At 34.9% G+C, this 19072-nt stretch overlaps 1 protein-coding gene across 1 annotated transcript; it reads right to left on the reverse strand.

Moving 5' to 3' along the window:
- Window positions 1-456: 456 nt before the first annotated feature.
- On the reverse strand, window positions 457-19022 carry LOC135694022 (E3 ubiquitin-protein ligase COP1). The gene is made up of 23 exons (XM_065212653.2): window positions 18650-19022; window positions 17768-17827; window positions 17515-17612; window positions 16780-16847; window positions 15985-16095; window positions 15517-15585; window positions 14722-14781; window positions 14554-14598; window positions 14374-14432; window positions 13777-13834; window positions 13452-13566; window positions 11425-11557; window positions 10212-10272; window positions 8344-8426; window positions 7882-7990; window positions 7620-7701; window positions 6675-6791; window positions 5407-5524; window positions 3747-3871; window positions 2472-2560; window positions 1864-1923; window positions 1275-1319; window positions 457-1101 (listed from the first exon to the last, which is right to left on the reverse strand). Exons 1-23 carry the CDS (start codon window positions 18877-18879, stop codon window positions 1084-1086), a joined length of 2013 nt encoding a protein of 670 aa, XP_065068725.1. The 5' UTR covers window positions 18880-19022; the 3' UTR covers window positions 457-1083.
- Window positions 19023-19072: the final 50 nt, after the last annotated feature.

Below are 19072 nucleotides of genomic sequence, written 5' to 3' on the forward strand. Positions count from 1 at the left end.
ATTAAACGTATTTATGATGATGTTCAAGGTGGAATTGCAGTAAAACGTAGTTGGAAATAGATTATTTTTAAGCGGTTTAAAAAAATAATGCACTTTTTTACGGTTTTTGGAAAATTTCAGGAGGTTCTACGGTTTCCGGATTCCCCAAAAACCCCCCTGTGATGCCCCGAGTTTCCCTAATCTTTCCTTAGTTGTGATCGTTGCTAGTATTAATTTTTATCGAATTATCTTGCTGCACCTTTATGGTTAGATTAAATTGCCGATGATTTATGCTGGTATCAGCCAAAACTATTCGCTCGAAAGTTTCAAGTAATTCTACAAAATTTTTATTGGAAATTTCTGTCCGAAAATTTGCGATTTTATTGGCTTGCAAATTTCTTTGAGGTAAGTAATAAAAAATGTGACACTTGTACCAATTTACGTCCAAAAAAAGGAGACGACGAAAAAACTCAGTGCTAACCATAAGATAATTTTTAATTCAAAGTAATTCTTACAAGGAATGGACACAATTTTTTTAGATAACTATAAAATCAATCATTTTAAAAATTAAACGACAATACTCGACCAAATAAATGTAAGCTAGTAATTAATCAATTCCAGAGAACTGTCCCAATTTAATAATACTAATGAAAATATAATTGTCACTGAATGAAATTGTTCATTGGACGTGTGCAGTACATTAAATTAGCACGAAGAACTTAGATTAAATTTCCAAAAGACAAAGTGCCTCAGAGACGGCGGATGCAGCAGCCGATGCGGGAACTGCTGTATTTGGAAAAGTCGAATAGGGACTCTCAGGGTGTTAATAGCTACCTTGACCCGGCATAACCGAGCCGAGTAGGAGCTTGATATAACATTTCATTCTTAACGAAAAATTAGAACAAACATGGCACTGTCTTGCTCAAATGAAATCGAGACTTACATCCAGCACTGCATGCAACACCAGGCATCTCTGAACATTAATTACTCGTCACAGAAGTAGTACAGAAAGACAAATCAACCCTGGTACGCCAGATACACACAAATATACAAAACGAATTCAAATTTTAAACGGCGAATGAAGTTACCGCATTTCCAATTATATCAAACCAGTTCCAAGACCTAAAAAAGAGTGAATATAATTAACTAAATAATAAATAAAAAAGACACTTATTTGATAAATCAATATCAAATTTCATGATTTCAAAATTTCATGCAATATCAAAGATTTCGAAGGATTCTAGATAAAAAGAATAAAAAGTGATCTTTTAAGGTAATAAAGAAAGATTTCCGACCTTGATTGATCCTTGGCTATTTGCAGCAACAACGATATTTGAATCCTAAAAGTTGTAAAGCGAAGATTAAGAACGCTAAGAATTTGGAACTTACAAATAACAAGTGGCTTTATAGAGAATTAACATGTGGCCTGGGTTGCCCAGGAAGCACTTTGAAGAACATAAGCAAGGCTAACTGTGAAGCATTCAAAAAATTATAGAGAGAAAAAAAGAAGTCCACATTCAATCTGCCTAACTTGAAACTTCTGCCGTATGTAAAGAAGCTTTCAAAAGGCGATATGCATTCCATAGTTTCAGGTATATTCTTAGGTCTAGAACCGAGTGCGGAACGAGCGTGAGCTTTTTTTTCTTTAGTTTTTACCTTGACTATTTTAACAAAATCGCACTGGCTTAATTGAAGAATTTTAAGTCTTAATAAAGGTTAACTTCGACTATTTCATCTTCATACAAGACCAAAGAGATGAAAAAAAACTTATTCCCAACGAATTAATAAGATTCAATAAAGATCATCGTAGAGCATAAATTCATGTGAAGAGATTAGCAGATAGGTCATTGGACGAATCAGACCGAATGCAGCAAAAAAACCTACGGGTTTCCAGCACACAGCAGACACGAACTCATTGACGTCATCTTCTTTCTTATCACGCTCCTGTATGCAAAGGAAACGATTTGAGGGGTATTCAATGACAATATTTCGACAAAAGCGAAATAAAAATTCTTCAAATATACGGGGCGCATAGTTTCATATAGATGTTCTCATTTTTTGCAAATTTTACAAGATTGCTGGATTATCAACATTTATTGGTAGAGACTCATTTCTGTGCAAGATTTTTACAAGCCAAAGCTACTTTGAAAATCGCTCAAACATCGAGTTTAATGTTGAAATAACTTCAACAAGAAAGTGAATGAGATTGACCTATTTCCTTCAATTCTTTTCGCAAGATTTTTTTACCGGTTTAATGCCTTTCCTGCATGCACAATAAATCGCAACAATTTACATTTAACCAAAAGAAGTTTGCCGAAGAACTAGGAATAGGTAATTGAACTGATGTGCAATTACCTAATTCAGGAAACAACCATGTTAAGAAGTACATGTGAAGGTCTCTGAAAATCCATAAAAACTAGGGTAAAATATTAAAAAGAAAAGAAGCACATGCATCGTCAATTGTAGGAAGATAAATAGGCAAAAATACCTACCAATACACTGCGAATGGTGTCGAACTTGAATGACAGCAGTTGTTTGGAAACACCTTTGTAGTATACACAGAGGGAATTATTTTCGCTTCCTACGAGGCAACAACAATTGCTCGTGAACTTGACAGCCTTCGAAAAAGTTTATTGAAATATCGTCATTCTTGTGCAACAAGAAATGATTTCAAAATACATTGCAAAAAATGTCTTACAAATTTCGAAGTTGACTCAATACGTTTTCAGCTAAGTGTAAAGTGTAGCTAAGAAGCAACCGGCTGCACTGAAATAAGGGCAACAACGATGTTTCAAACGTAACAAAAATGACCAAAGGAGGGTAGATTTTACGGTCAATTCAAGCAGGTATTTTGCTTTGCAAATGGATGAGTTTCTGATCAAAAGAGTTTTGAAAAATAACAGACACGTCGGTCAACGTAGAGACGGTTTCTGGGGGTCCAAAATTATTGCAGAAGAAATGAAGATTGGAAACGTGGCCAAAAACAACAAAATGTGTCATAGGCCCAGTTTAAGAGATATATGGAAAATAGGTGAATAGATAAAAGTCGTGTTGGTTGAGCGAATGGTGTGTTAAAGACGTACAAGAAGTGGCAAAATTCCAATGATGATGTCAAGAATAATGGATTTAAAATGCCACATAGCGCTTCTATCAAAGCCAGTCTTTTAGGTACATCCACAATCATTCGGTTTTTTCAAATGAAACAATGCATCTCCAATTCATTGCCTCCAAAAATCATAAACTCATTTCGAGGCTTATGATTTACAGAAAAGATTTTTGAATCGATATAATCGTCAACATCGTCTGGATAAGAGTGAGGCAAAATCCTTGGTGTATACATTGAAGCGCCTGATTGCCTTTCGACTTCGGTGGTGATGTTGTTATTTCAACCATAAATGCTCAAACAAAGGTCAGCCCAATTCTCACAAGCATTCCTATCTATGTGCTTTTATACATTTTCATTCAAAGCATGTTCTATGTTGTTCTTATCCCTCATAAAGTAGCCTTTAACAAGCTTTAACTTAGCTACTTTCAGACATGCCCTACTTACCAAAAATTGATGATAAACGTAACAAATAATTCGGGGTAAATGTAAATTAAAATGGAGTAATGTTTTTAGAAATTAAAACGGACGCTAAGAAAAAAGAAAAGCAAAATGTTTTACAGAAAAATTTCTAAATCATTTTGGTCAATCGAAATAACAATTCTACGGCCGTCCTGGCAAAGCAGAATAAATTAGCAAAACTGCCAAAGCATTCAAAACGTACCGCAAGCAATGTAATCTCCATTAGTTGCAAGTCCTACGAAATTTTTCTCATTCATGTGACCCTTGAAAGTCTTTAGGCACTGCTGTTTTGAAATATCCCACAATTTTAACTGACTGTCCGTCGATCTGCAAAGAAAACAATACTTGAAAAGGCAAAACTGAGACGCAGAAAAGACTAAAGTAATGATTTTAAATCAACAAAAGTTCACTGTTTCATTATCACGATGTCTTGTATGTGATGAGGAATGTGTTAAAATTGTGCGTTAAAGTAATGAGAAATGTCTTGGCATCCTAGTTGATCAGAAGTTAAACTGGAATCAGCAAGCAACGGTAGTATCCAAAGTCTTTGGTGCAACAGAAAAAGGATCAGGACAATGAGCTATCTTTCAACGAAATTATATTAGGAAATTTACTTTAAAACAATAAAAACAGCGGTACTGTAGACAGTACTGGTGTAAGGGAACAGCTCCCTAAGCACGTGAAATGAAATTGAAAAAATACATATATCTGTGGCAAGGACGATTAACAAGTTGGACAAAAGAATACCACCAGAGAGGGCATTAAAGAGTGAAAAATGGGATTTCAGGTTTTATATGTACTAGTAGAGACTGAATATATTAATGCTAAAAGATAAAAATGACAACACGGTCAACCTGGTCTCTGAAATGTTTGAGAAAAATAGAAATCGTTAAAGTCTAGGGAAACAAAAGAACTTCGACGAGTTGAAATGCCAGAATTCAACAAGATTAAGAGATCCAGTCATATGGAATTCATTCGATGGCTCATGGAAGGATCTTAGTTATATGCAACTGAAGGAAAATGCAAAAATTGAGAGAAAATAAAACAAATTGATTTTAAATAATGAACATGCGAGAATATGAATCGGTCTTGCATCTGTCTAGACTATTAGCATTTTAAAAGCTTAAACCTATAAGCTATGGACACAAATATTATTGAATATTTGAACTTATGTAAATGATTTCCTTTTTAAACATTTTAGAATTCATGTCCACAGCTGCCATTGATCAACCTGTTTAATATGAAAAAAGTTGATAAAACCCTGAATGCCATGTACCATTATTGCATGCAATAACTTGAACACTGAAAAAACTGATACGAGGAAAACAGAAGTACTTAAACCCTAACCCTAAACTTGGAGGAAAAAATCATTTCCGCCTTAGGATTAAATTTATTGCGAATATCCTTGTGAATAATCTCGATAGTTTTCTATATTTATATTATATAAATATATAAGAGAAAACTTTTGCAATCTTCTCACACAGTATAAACCATTAATCACCTTTTCTGTTAGCAAAATTGCTATAACTTTTCATACAGATAAAATCTTTACCATCCTTTTTACACTGGTCTTATCTTTCCTTTTCTCTCAAACAGGGCAAATTTCCGCTCTCCTTTACAACCAGCAAAATTATTCCTCTTGTTTTTTAGTAGAGGATACATATTTTGCATTTCTTCAACAATAGTTTAATCTAAGCGTTCCTTTTCTTTGTACAAAAGTACTTATTATCTGGACTTAAATTGGACACTTCGCATAAAAACACCATGTTTGATGAAGTAAACAAACATTGTAATAACCAATCCAAAGGAGTAACACATGAAGCTTTTTCGAACAAAAGTTAATGCTTAGAAAACATACTTACGCAGAAACTACTTCGTTTGGTGTGACAAATTTTGCGTATGAGACAGCCTTTCGATGTCCTTTGAAAACTGCCAAAGGCTTCCTGCTATTTCGGAGGTCATAATAATGAACACAATGATCTGAAAAAAACAGTGCAAAACTCAAGGAGCAAGTTAAAGGATCATAAAATTCAAGGATCGTAAGAAGAATGCGCTCAATAAAAAAAACAAAACTATATTCTTGTAGCGGACCAGTTAAGCAAAAGTAAATTGCGTCAGCAAAGATATGTTAGTATAACTGGGACTTTCATCAGTACGATGAGCTGATTGAATCAGTCTAAAAGGAGTACTAAAATGATAAATTGTTCCAAACATAACCAAAGACTTCACGACAAAGTCACATTGGAACCCGTAGCTTCTCACAAGCAGGCTTTAAGCTTTGAATTAAACAATTCCGAAAACGATGTATATTTCAAAGTAAGAGCAACAATTTTAAACTAATTTTTTCAGTGAACCAAAATAGAACAGATGACGTGACTCTAGCCTTCGAGAGGGAGAGGCCATATAACTAAAACTATTTGCGATCTTCAAAGCAATAAGAAGCAGCTGGAAGTGATAATTGTGCAAATCTTTCTAAACACAGAATTCGCCATCACAGTATACCAGATACAGGAATAACAATTAACAAGAAACATTAATTGATGGTGCTCCTTCAATATTGCAATGTCAGTTGTAGACTCAGAATGCGAACGAAGCTTAGCAGAACTATTCACTGTGGAGGCAAGAAGATTTCACTGGCATGTCTTCATGCTCTCTCTGAGATTCCAGCCTCGAGTCTGCTGAGTTCTGAACCCCGAGCCTGATGACATGCTAACATGCATCATTCGAAAGAAGTGTCTGAATTACATATTGGATTATCACTTTGCTGAAGTCTGGAAAAAGGCGACAGCCATCTGTATATAGATGCTTTCAAATCCACATACGATATGTTGTAGAAGTAACAACTTTCACGTTCACACACACACCTGAACTCCTTGTAATATCTAGACATCGAATAATCAAGAATTCGGATTTCAGCTTCGACACGATATTGAATTTGTACCATTTTCAAATGTGTCCACCCTCAATTTCAGACATCTGGGCCTCAAGAATGATCGATTCACCAAATACGTACTGATAACATTGAAAAGAAAAATTTGCGGATTCAAAAAAATATCTTTACCTTTACTAAATCACTTAAAGATGAAATAGACTTTGTGGCAAAAGCAAACAAAAATAGATAATAGAATACCTGCAGATCCAAAAGCCAAATGATATCTACTTTCTGGATTGAACTTAACACAACAAACGTTTGCCTTAGCTTCCAAAGTTGACACGGAATGATCCATATTGGTTGCCCAAAGTTTTACTAAAATAGATTCGGAGGTAATTACTATCGGAGATGACTTCTTTGCAACATAGAAAACTGCAAGAGAAATGACGGCTACCTCACAATTTTGACCTTAAATCGCAAAAAACTCAAGAGCACCGTCAAGCTATTACAATATCACGCATTTTCTGCAAAATACTCAAAATAAATAATTGAAAATCACAGTGCAGTACTATAAAGAATAATGTGAAACAGTTTCCATGGGACAACAATATAACAAATTACCTGGCTTTTTAGCTATGTCGAGTTAAAATAACCAAAACATAATGGGATTCTTGCATAAATAAAACAATCTTCGAGGGAAACCAAAACACAGTTCGTTTTATTAGGTTTGTTAAAGAGAGGGAAAACGTTCAATGAAGTAGTTTTAAGAAAACGGTGTTGATAACCTCTTAAAATTCTTCCAAGAATCAGGCACATCATCAATTGAAAGAAACCAGGTAAACCTGGGCACCGGAGAAAGGAAGCAGGTTCCTTATGATGACAGCAAGAACGCTAAGTACATCCATATCATAAAACAAAACGTCTAGAAAGGATATTTTAAGTGCACATTTCTTCTTGTTTCCACTAAAGTTTGTTTGATATATTTGCATTATACCTTTTCGCATCTACTTCTTCACGAATAGAATATTGCAATCTAATTGTAAAAATATTATGGGCTTAGAAGAGTGATCATTGGTTTCTGGCACTGCTTCTTGGAATTTGATTCTGTCAGTATTTACAATCGGGTAGCAACTTCATAGGAAGAACTGCTCTTGTCAGCTCTATTCTACTGAAATATATTGAGAGAATCAATGGCATAAAAACCTTTAGCATCGTCAGACCCTGAGGCGATAAGCTTTGGATCCACAGTATTAAAATCAACACTCCAACATCGTTTTTCATGTTCCTAAACCAAAAGAAAACTGCTATATACTGTTATATAATATGCAGCTTTCAGGCAGAACGTATGCAAACCGGTTTACTATGGTGCATTAGACACGAAATAGAATAAAATAATTTGCTAACAGTCACAATGTGAAATAAGCATTGATTACAAGTTTCTAAGCGGTTTATACACTGAACGTACTTGAAAGAGTCTTGTATGAGTACCAGTAAATGCGTCCCACAGGGTCACGGAACCTTCGTAATCGCTGCTAGCAAGCATACCTTTGTGATAGTGGTTCCAAGCTATGGAGCTATAAAATTAATAGCACTTTAGAGTTTATAGAGCAATGACGAAAACCAGTTCAGCTTAATGAATTTCAGTTTAAAGACTCATTGCTAACAATGAGCCATTGCGCTACGCAAGCATCCCATAATGCATTTTCAGACAGTCTGAAATCAATTATGGTTAATCAGTAGAAGTTTTCTACCATTGTTTGGATTGTCGCCTGGATAATTTGCCACCCTCGCAAAGGCTTATTGTTAGCAATGAGTCTTTAATGAATTTTAGTTTAATGAGTTTCAGCTAATTTACAAATATTGCTAATGGAAAATATCACGAATCATGACAGGATAAAAACGAATGTAAATAGAAAGAGTGAGATACCTTATTTTAGAGTTGCAAGTCATTTCATGCACAGGGTAATGAATATCAACAACATCCCTGACCACCTGATTATATTCAAAAACCTGTCAAGAAATACCAAATTTTAAAGTACGGGGCAGAAGGCATCGGCTACATGTCGGACTCATAGCTATAAGCAAGTCATCTTATGGGTATAAATAAGTCATCTTATGGCTATAAGCAAGTCATCTTATGGCTATAAATAAGTCATCTTATGGCTATAAGCAAGTCATCTTATGGCTATAAGCAAGTCATCTTATGGGTATAAATAAGTCATCTTATGGCTATAAGCAAGTCATCTTATGGCTATAAATAAGTCATCTTATGGCTATAAGCAAGTCATCTTATGGCTATGAATAAGTCATCTTATGGCTATAAATAAGTCATCTTATGGCTATAAGCAAGTCATCTTATGGCTATGAATAAGTCATCTTATGGCTATAAATAAGTCATCTTATGGCTATAAGCAAGTCATCTTATGGCTATAAATAAGTCATCTTATGGGTATAAATAAGTCATCTTATGGCTATAAGCAAGTCATCTTATGGCTATAAATAAGTCATCTTATGGCTATAAGCAAGTCATCTTATGGCTATAAGCAAGTCATCTTATGGGTATAAATAAGTCATCTTATGGCTATAAGCAAGTCATCTTATGGCTATAAATAAGTCATCTTATGGCTATAAGCAAGTCATCTTATGGCTATGAATAAGTCATCTTATGGCTATAAATAAGTCATCTTATGGCTATAAGCAAGTCATCTTATGGCTATGAATAAGTCATCTTATGGCTATAAATAAGTCATCTTATGGCTATAAGCAAGTCATCTTATGGCTATAAATAAGTCATCTTATGGCTATAAGCAAGTCATCTTATGGCTATGAATAAGTCATCTTATGGCTATAAATAAGTCATCTTATGGCTATAAGCAAGTCATCTTATGGCTATAAATAAGTCATCTTATGGCTATAAGCAAGTCATCTTATGGGTATAAATAAGTCATCTTATGGCTATAAATAAGTCATCTTATGGCTATAAATAAGTCATCTTATGGCTATAAGCAAGTCATCTTATGGCTATAAATAAGTCATCTTATGGCTATAAATAAGTCATCTTATGGCTATAAGCAAGTCATCTTATGGGTATAAATAAGTCATCTTATGGCTATAAGCAAGTCATCTTATGGCTATAAATAAGTCATCTTATGGCTATAAGCAAGTCATCTTATGGCTATGAATAAGTCACCTTATGGCTATAAATAAGTCATCTTATGGCTATAAGCAAGTCATCTTATGGCTATGAATAAGTCATCTTATGGCTATAAATAAGTCATCTTATGGCTATAAGCAAGTCATCTTATGGCTATAAATAAGTCATCTTATGGCTATAAGCAAGTCATCTTATGGCTATGAATAAGTCATCTTATGGCTATAAATAAGTCATCTTATGGCTATAAGCAAGTCATCTTATGGCTATGAATAAGTCATCTTATGGCTATAAATATAAGTAAGTCACACTCGTGGCTATCAGCAAGTTGTACTTGTGGCTATAGGTAAGCCATAAGTTGAACTATTGGTTATTAGTCGTGGTCATATGTCGTACCCGTGGCTATAAGTTGTACTCGTGGCTATAAGTCGTGCTTGTTGCCATAAATCGTATTCGTGCTGTAAGTAAGTCGTACTCGTAGCTATAGGCAAGTCATCAGTTTCACTCGCAGCTATAAGTTGTACTCGTGGCTAAAAGTCAAACTCGAGGCTACAAGTCAAACGAAAATCAACGTTTTATAAATATATATATATGACACAAGCACTGAATAAAATCAAAAAGAAAATAATAAAATAATTTTTCACCTTGATCTTTTTTGTAACTCCAGCAATAGCGAAAAAATCGCAGTCACGGTCGAACTCAATGCTACAATAAATAAGATCATCAATTACATATAAAAAAAAGAAAGCCTTTAAACAAAGATTATAAATTGAAAGTCTTTCGGAAAAAATAGTTTACATTTCTAATGTCAAAAAGTGAGCTGTTTGAAATCAATGTGATATCTGAAACTTGCCAAAGAGCCTGGATATCTTCACCATTATAAACTGGTCGTTCATTCTTCTTCATGATTTTAAACAACCATATCTTCCATATCATATCATTATCATATCATATCATATCATATATCATATATCATATCATATATCATATGATATGGAATATCATATATGATATTCCATATCATATCATATCATATCATATCATATCATATCATATCAACCATATCATATCATTTCATATTTTAAACAACCAACCTTCTTCTTCATGATTTTAAACAACCATAAATTTGAACAACCATATCCAAGCTCTTTGACTTTACATCAAAGTGTATCTATTAACCATTTTGTTTCTGAATTTTTTCGAGTCATGTTTGCTAACCCGACAAGCAAAACCTAAGCAATATAAAGCATGACGAGCTGCTTTCAAAAAACGGCTTTACAAAGCAACTTAGCCTTGTACTTTAGAACTATAGTTCATTTATGATATTCTTATTTTACCCTTTTATTGTTAAAGGGGTTTCAAAAATTTACAAGATCTTTACCATCGTCATGGCGTACCCGGCTATCCCTAGGAACAATACTTTCCCAATTTTTCGGGCCGCCTGCCATAGTGGCAGCCTTCCCTAAACCCTTTAAATTTAGAGATTTTGGGAAATGATAAATGTAAATTTTCCTAGGATACTCTGCGGGTCTTTATCTGTGTTATATTTATTTTGAATGAGTTTCGGCCATTCTAATACGTCATACTTGGAAATTTTCTTGCCACAAGCCATGATGGCGGCCTTCATTGCGTAGAATCTTCCTTCAGTCTAAATCGAGGTTGAAAATGAAAACGAACACCCTGGCACAATCTTAGCATGATAGCCCCCCACTTTCAATCACGTTTCACACGCCCTGATAAAGTTCTATGAAGGATATAAATCTCTGGAGGCGCCATAAAGGCGTGTGCCCCCTAGCCAATTTCGAGCCACCACGCCACTGGAAACAAGCATGCAAAAGTTAAACGAAATGAACGAACCTTGAAACGATGCTAGACCCATTGTAGATATCGCTTGCGTAGCTCAAAGTTGCTAGGGGTCTGAATTCGCTGTATCGAGTAAACTTTAAAAGGTTGTCAGCGAAAGTTCCCAAAACATCATCTCCTTTATCACCTGTGTAAAAGTATAAGCTGTTAGTCCCTTACAGCATGATTCGTTTTGCTCTACTTTCAACAAAAAGGAACCAAGCCCTATGCAAAAGAAAATTGTTGTCCTGTTGTGCAATGGATATTGTTCTAATCAGCTGGAGAACGTTTCCCTTGAAAAAAAATTGAATGCAGGTCAACTCTGTCGAGCCCCTGTTTAAAAGCAAAAACTTAAATAAATAAACTTCAGACTTTAAATGCGTTGGCAGTCTTGAAACCAAACACTCTTGAAAGCGGTCTCATTGTTTATCTTTATAATTTTCAAGTTCGTATAATGATTCTTGTGGCTTTTAGTTGTCAACCTCCTCAAAGCGGTCATGAAATACATTTGCAGAATTTTTTGTTCAAGCAGTTCAACACAGCAGTTAACACAAAATCCGCACATTGGATAATGGCGAGAGAGCGACTCTTCATTTTCCTATTAATGACGTGCTCAAAATATGACATTGGCAGCTCTTTTCTTCAACATTTCAATCTGCTATTGTCCTTAACATGCTTAACGGTATGTTGTAAATGACTGTATTGTTGCTTTACACAAGTAGAAGGTAGCATGGATGTTAAATGTTGGTCGAATGCGTCTAGCTTCTTTAGCGAAATCAATTATTTTGTCACTCTGGGATAATGATACCGCTCTATAATAGATCGATATGAATCCCTGGGTATTTGTTATTGTCAGTATTCTTTATGGGCACAGAAATTATTTTTTTTGGTATTTCATTTCTGCCATTCTATCTTCTTCTTCATTACTGCTTTGTTAAATTCGATAAATCTAGCTATCCTTCGGCTTGTGTTCTAAACGAGATTGATATTGCAAAACCAAGTATTGCACGAGTATTGCTGTGACTGAATCCCTTATTCATCTCAGCCTGTCATTTATCCGAAAACAAGAGATCGTTGTCATCAGCAGACATTGCAGCTTTGCATTTATAAATACAGAATTAGATGTCGTTTATATGAGTGAGGAAAAGTTCTGCTGAACCGTAGGGGACGGCATCTGTTATGTTCTCTTTTCGTTAGAGCTCCTTCAAAGCAAGTAACTTGTGTCATTGTGTAAGTTAACTCTGTTGAAACTTTTGCTATGAATCTTCCAAATGGAATATGGACAGTATCAACAGCATTTTCAGACCTAGATATCGGGCTTCTGTAATTTGGCCCATGTCCATCCCTTTGGGCAGTCGAAGATGCTGAATGGTTTCGTCTGAATACTGACCGTTGAAATGGCAGAAAGTTATACGTTTTTAAATAGCTGATTGAGATTACTTCTCCAGTAGTATTGTAGATGGTCTTTAGGAGTTCTTTTACATAAAACTCTTAAATATGGGGGTACATCGTGCTGGACAAATGTGGAAAATGACTTGGGAAGTTCCTTTCGCTGCTCCCTAAATGGAGTCTGAAGAAATATATTATATTCACACAGATTTTGATCTCTTTAAGAACATTTCCTGCTGAGCTACAACAAAACTTCTGATAGCTAAACTGGACTCATCTAACGTCTAAAACAGTCAAAACGTTTGATTTGGGGTCAGTCAAAAGTCAAAAGATTCAAAAGATTCAAAAGAAAACAGTCAAAAGATTTGGGGCTACGTTTACAAAAGGCCATTGAAACAATTTGCAAATGAATATATGCTATCAAAAGCCTTATAAGATGCAAGCAATCGAACTTTGTTTTTGAGCTGTTTGATAAATAAGTTCTCGGCAGCTATGTAAGCAAGCATCTAAATATTCTGTCTCAAGCGCCGTCCTTGATCACCCAACAATTTAGATCAGAAAGAAACTATTTTTGTCTGTCAAAATACGGTCTGTGGTCAATTCAAATACATCTTGAGAGGAAGGTGTATCTTTAAACGTGAAGCACTACTTACAACTCATTTTGCCGTGTCTCAAATTGAAGTAGCACGATTCTAAGTCTTCGAAATGCATGTGGACTCGCTTGCGTCTAGCGGCCAAAGTTGCTGATGACATGGCTGGCTGATTACCCTAAATAGAAAGATCACACTGTTGAAATAAAATCATACAACTGGGTAAAGGACAAATGCCTATCAGAAGAAAAAGGCAAAGCTTCTCTGATTACTGTTCAAGAACCATTAATAGATGAAATTCAAAAGAGACAATGTTAAAAATACCTCAAATTGACAAATTTAGGGATAGACATGAAAACGACCTAGGAAGGACCTGTAAACAACTCACGCATCGGCTAGCATTGAATCCTTCCTGGCAATCATACGAAGATTCATCAACTTGAAAGCTGTAAAATTGCAAAATAGTAACTAATAAGCAACCGAGACACGTCTTTGACAATTTGTTACTCCTATTATTTGCCGTAATTGTTGGGCAGCTCGTGCGCAATAAAAGCGAAGTCTTATACACTTAGAAGTCTGACAATTGCAATAGTTATTACTTTACTTAACCATTATGTAAAACATTGCCCTCGCATTACACCATCCCTTGTTTGTTCTTTGGTCAAGTTAACTGCTTGCAATTTTTTTACCATTTTTTGCTAGCTGAACTAAATTTCAGTTTATCATTTTTTGGTCTATCTACTATTATATCACTGAATCACCATTCTACGTAAATTTTTCAACTAACCATTTAGCCATTTTAGCACATAAAAGTTTAGCAGCATTTCAGTTTAGATGATTACATCAGCATTCTTTAACCTGTGCAACGTCAACATTTGCTGTTGTTCCATCTTTTCAACTTTAAAGCCTGCCATTGTGCAACCTCATTACAATATCACTAGTTTGATGCCAGGGTCGGAGGGTTAACTGAAGAAAAAGTTCTTACCTGGAGCTTGAAAGGCTAAGCGGAGGTGGTCCAGTAGGTGTAGTTGGCACAACATGTGGCTACAAAAATATGAAATTTAAAGTAGTCATCAGACATGGGAAAACTGACAGGTATCCGAATGACAAAATGGTTGAACTACTAAAAGGCTATGGGCATGATTTTATATTTCAAACGACATACCAATGAAAGGTTTTGATATTCCGTGTTGTGGTTCGTAATTTTCTTCTACAAAACAAGAAAAAGACTTTACTCCATTTAAACCTGGAGCACATTTTATTAAAAAAGACACCAGAAAAAAGGTTCAAAAGAAAAGAATTTAAGGCAAATAAAAAACAAATACAAGCATACCCTAACTCTATCTAAATCTTCATCCAGCCATTTGACTTCCTTCATTAACCCATCCATTTGCTAAGAATAACGACATATACCCGAATTATACAGATGACTGTTTAAAAAAGATTAATCAATGCTGCAAGGGTCGTAATAAGATCGCAGAAATGATTTTAACATAACAATATATAGAGACCACGTAAACATTTGCCCTGAACAAACGCATTGCTCTTATAAAGATTAACATAAGAAAATAGTTCGTTATATCGGGAGTTCGTTAAACTGAAAAAAGCGTTTTTTGTGTTTTTTTGCAGTACACGCCTAAAAAAATACGGTGGGCTTGTTTAGGCTATTTTAAACTTCTGAGGACATTTAACTCCAAAAACTAAGCTGAATTCAAATATTCGTAATGGTTAGTCATAGAAAATGAAAATCGTCCCGTGCCTCTTATAATCTAGGACATGGACATTGGCAAAGTTGATATCACTTCACTTCTAGGTGGTGGCTGAAAGACATTTTTGATTCAGACTCTATTTGTCTTTTTCTGCTTCTTTATCTGAGTCTCTCAAAAAACTTTTATCGTCGCTCATTGCCAATGTCCCAGTTGTAAGAAGTTATCCAACACTGTCAATGTTTAATCCAATTTTTATCTCATTCTCTGAGTCTATCAGCCAGTGATTGAAATGTATCGCTATTTAGGGATTCGTTATATCGGGGATTTACTTATGCTTAATTTGGCTGCTGAATAATCAAAAATACCGTATAAAATTCATGCTACCAAAAGCTGTATTGCTGGTGAAAACGGAAAACTACCTCTTGTTTGTGCTGCTTAACTTGATTAAGAAAATCTTTTAAGATCTCCAATTGTGCAGCTTTACCATCCTTGAAAAAAATTGCAAGAAGAATGAAAATTGACCAGAAATGGCATCGACATTGCTTACAACAAATCCCTACCTACCGTTTAGGATGGCACCCCCTGGCATAAAAAGTTGTAGAAAGTTGAAATCAGGGCGGGTATCTGGGAGACTAAGGTGAGATATTTAGCGTATAGCAGGATTCACGTGAAAGCTAGCCTATAGAAGGTGCCTGAACGCGACTAGTAGTGATAACACAGTGGCCAATGTGAATAAACATCTCTGCCAAAACGTATTTGTGATGCTGAATACAATATATGCCGAAGAGATACTGCTTGTCCCAAATGGTTTGGCTTAGGCGAAGATGAAAATTCAAGATAAGATACAAGCGAAGGTACAAGCAAATGTAAAAAATACACTGACGTACAGATTCGAGTAAATCTCTTCTCCTTTGCAGTGCACCAAGCAAAAACTTTACATCAGAGAGTTCCAGGCCTTCAGCAGATATCATTTCTTTCAATTCAGCAACATAATTTGCCTAAAACATGATGGAGTAATACCTAAAATGTTGGTAGCAGTATGAGCTATAGACTTTAAAAGTGTTTACGAAAATGGCATTTGCACTAATTAAGGAATAATCATTATACAGACTGCAGGACATTGAAAGCTTCAAGCAAAAGTATAGATATTTGTGGGAATCTAATCACGAACAAAGAAGAAAAACTAGTAACTGTATTTTCTGATGCATATTCATGGACTTTGAAATTATCTTTAATTGGCTCATCAAAGACCTGCGATGGTTCACTGTCTTTTAATTAAAAGAACTATGAAGCAGCAGCTATGTCTACATTTATATCAATCAGGTGGGGAAAGGGAAATGGTACTCTGACCTCTTTGGATACTCCTTAGCTCTTAACTTAGTTCTTAGTTCGTAGGCCTGGCCCCCCCCCCCCCAAATGACAGCCTGAATTTCCACCACTGATGCTGACAGCATCACCATAATCAGCATCAAATCCAATGAAACATTAAACAGCAGTTGATAAGTCATATGCTAGAGGTATGTAGCAATGGTAAGCAGCAAAGATAGCAACATTGATAAAAACAGACATGGACTTTGAGCTGATCCTTGATTTAGCCAACAGCAATGAAAGGAAATTCAGTTTTCTTGAATTTTCAGTTTGATTCACATTCTGCTATACAATAATGAAACAAAAGTACTTACTGCACCTTCCTTTTTTCTCCTTTTCGGCAAGATCTTTCCTTGCTTATACTTCAAAATAACATCATTTACTACAACGAAAGATTTGACTAATAAGATAGTTGCATGTAAAGCTATTGCTGTGGCACTTATTCCAACAGGAAGCCCTATGGTCCAGCAGCTTAGATACACAATTCTTAAGGCTAGTGAATAAGATATAAATATTTCCCTATACAAACATATATGCAAGACATGGGCACCGCACACATTCTTACCCATTTCCTAGCAAGGTGAAAGTTGAAAAACTTTTAAAAAAGATGGTCAAATATTTCCTAAATTACAAATTTTTTCAGGGAATTCTGGTGACATAAAAATATCTATATTGCAACAGAGGCTCAAAAATTTACTGAATTTACTTTTTCAGAATTGAAAATTGTAAATACAAAAGAAGTAGAAAATGGAAATAGAAAAGAAAAACAACTGTTTGCTGGCCTTGAATATATGCGAATCTAAGATGAGTCTTTCAGATTTCATTTAACAACTGAAACATTGATATAAAATGCAGTTCTACTTTACTAAAATTGGAGGAGGCAGATAATTTTGGTTTTTTTGTCACAGCCTAATTCTAATCTCCTAAAAGATTTCCACATGTTCTGAGGTATACTCAGTCAGGGCAATGCTATCCTGCCTATCAATACATTCTTGATAAAGCATGACTACAATAAAATAAAATTAGACAAAAAAGACACGACTACTTACAAAGAAAATTTGGGAAAATTTGATCTTTTCTCTCAATGATGCAGTTGCATTTTGGGCATCTGTTGCTCTCTTCCAAACTACTTACAATGCACTGATAACTATAAAGAAACATGCTCTGAAAACAACAGTGTGACCATAATATGTTAAAAAATTATTCAAATAATGTATATATGTATTTTAAAATTTTTTGTCTCTGTTGCCCTTTAAAACTTCTAGTACAAACGTTGTAATTGTAAAAGCAGATGGTACATACCAAAAACTATGTCCACATTTGGTCATGTATGCTTCCTTAATCATTTCAAAGCAAACTGGACTGAAAATAATTAACAGATATTGTTAATCATCAGTAACCAAAAAAATTCCTGCATAAAAAATAGTTTAAATTATCCAGTTCTAAAATATATTATTGAAAGGCTATAAAATTATTTTGTCCTTTTAGAATCTGACATTGAACATTGCAACATGTTTTCAATTTTATAATTCAAGTTTTTACTTAACAAAACTAAAAGCATGGCTCATTTTATCGATTGTTTTGGGTGGCCTGATGACTTTTTTGCATTCAAAATACAAGGCAGCTTCTTAATTGTTTAAGCTGTGTCAAGTGTAATTGCATGGGACTGTCTGCTATTTCTGCATGGAATGGTAAGATGAAACTTAATGAATCAAATGATGTCAAATGAATCAACTGTGAAATCTAGAATCTTTCCAGGAGCATCAGGCAAAAATATTTTGCAATCTGGAAATGGGTGAGTGGTTAGCAGCTATTGATTGATCAAACATGCAATTTCCAATGTTATTTTTGATTGGTTTTCTCCCAAATTCTATTGAATATTTAAATGTTTTCATGTTGATCCATATATGGTTAAATTGTATTTGTTTGTCTGCATATTACCACATTTTCAAAAAGGAAAAAAGCAACTAATTTTTAATCTAAGTTTCCAACAGCCTTCGATGTTGTATTGAATTTGATTATAGTTTACTCTTACAAATTGATATCAAGGAATTCGCAAACGTAACGAAAAAATTTTTTTCGGATTTATAGAAATTTTAAAAATTATTCAATAAAATTTTGGTTTAGGTCTAAATAGTGTGCACAGGAAGGATAATTAATAGTTTGCATTTCGAGGAATCTTACCAAACAAAATCATTATTCTTGTCTGTGAATGTATTCGAAAATGTACTGAAAATTGGCGGTTCTTGCTTAACTTTCCTTTTACCAGACCGTTTGGACGAGTTAGAATCGGAGCTGAGTTGTACCGATGCAGAGGCAGTTCCTGCTTGTGGGTGCGTATGACTTTGACTTTGGGGCACAGCGCTTGCAGTTGTTGACAAACCAGAACTTACAGTAGAGTTTGTCGCCGACATATTTTAGCTTTTTTTGACGAGGCAGAAGTCTAAAAAGACAACACCTAACATTCAATGCCGCAAACAACTTTTGGATTTCGTTGCCCTAGAGCAATGCACTCAACTGCCTAGGCCCGGTATACAAACGGTTTCGGAACCTGACCCCAATACGAGGCACGATGGATAGGAGATCGACTGTTGCTATAGCAATTTC

Source organism: Rhopilema esculentum, chromosome 11 (assembly GCF_057945365.1).
Source record: "Rhopilema esculentum isolate cy_ngs chromosome 11, ASM5794536v1, whole genome shotgun sequence".
Taxonomy (NCBI): domain Eukaryota; kingdom Metazoa; phylum Cnidaria; class Scyphozoa; order Rhizostomeae; family Rhizostomatidae; genus Rhopilema; species Rhopilema esculentum.

What these genes read in the sequence shown, in the direction of transcription:
- LOC135694022 (XM_065212653.2), bottom strand. Translation starts at nt 18,879, where the DNA reads ATGTCGGCGACAAACTCTACTGTAAGTTCTGGTTTGTCAACAACTGCA. An exon ending in TTTGGCTTTTGGATCTGCAG is followed by an intron (nt 5,525 to 6,674) that starts GTATTCTATTAT and finishes TGTTTTTTTCAG; the next exon opens with ATCATTGTGTTCATTATTAT. An exon ending in CCAAACGAAGTAGTTTCTGC is followed by an intron (nt 3,872 to 5,406) that starts GTAAGTATGTTT and finishes TTTTCTTTGCAG; the next exon opens with ATCGACGGACAGTCAGTTAA.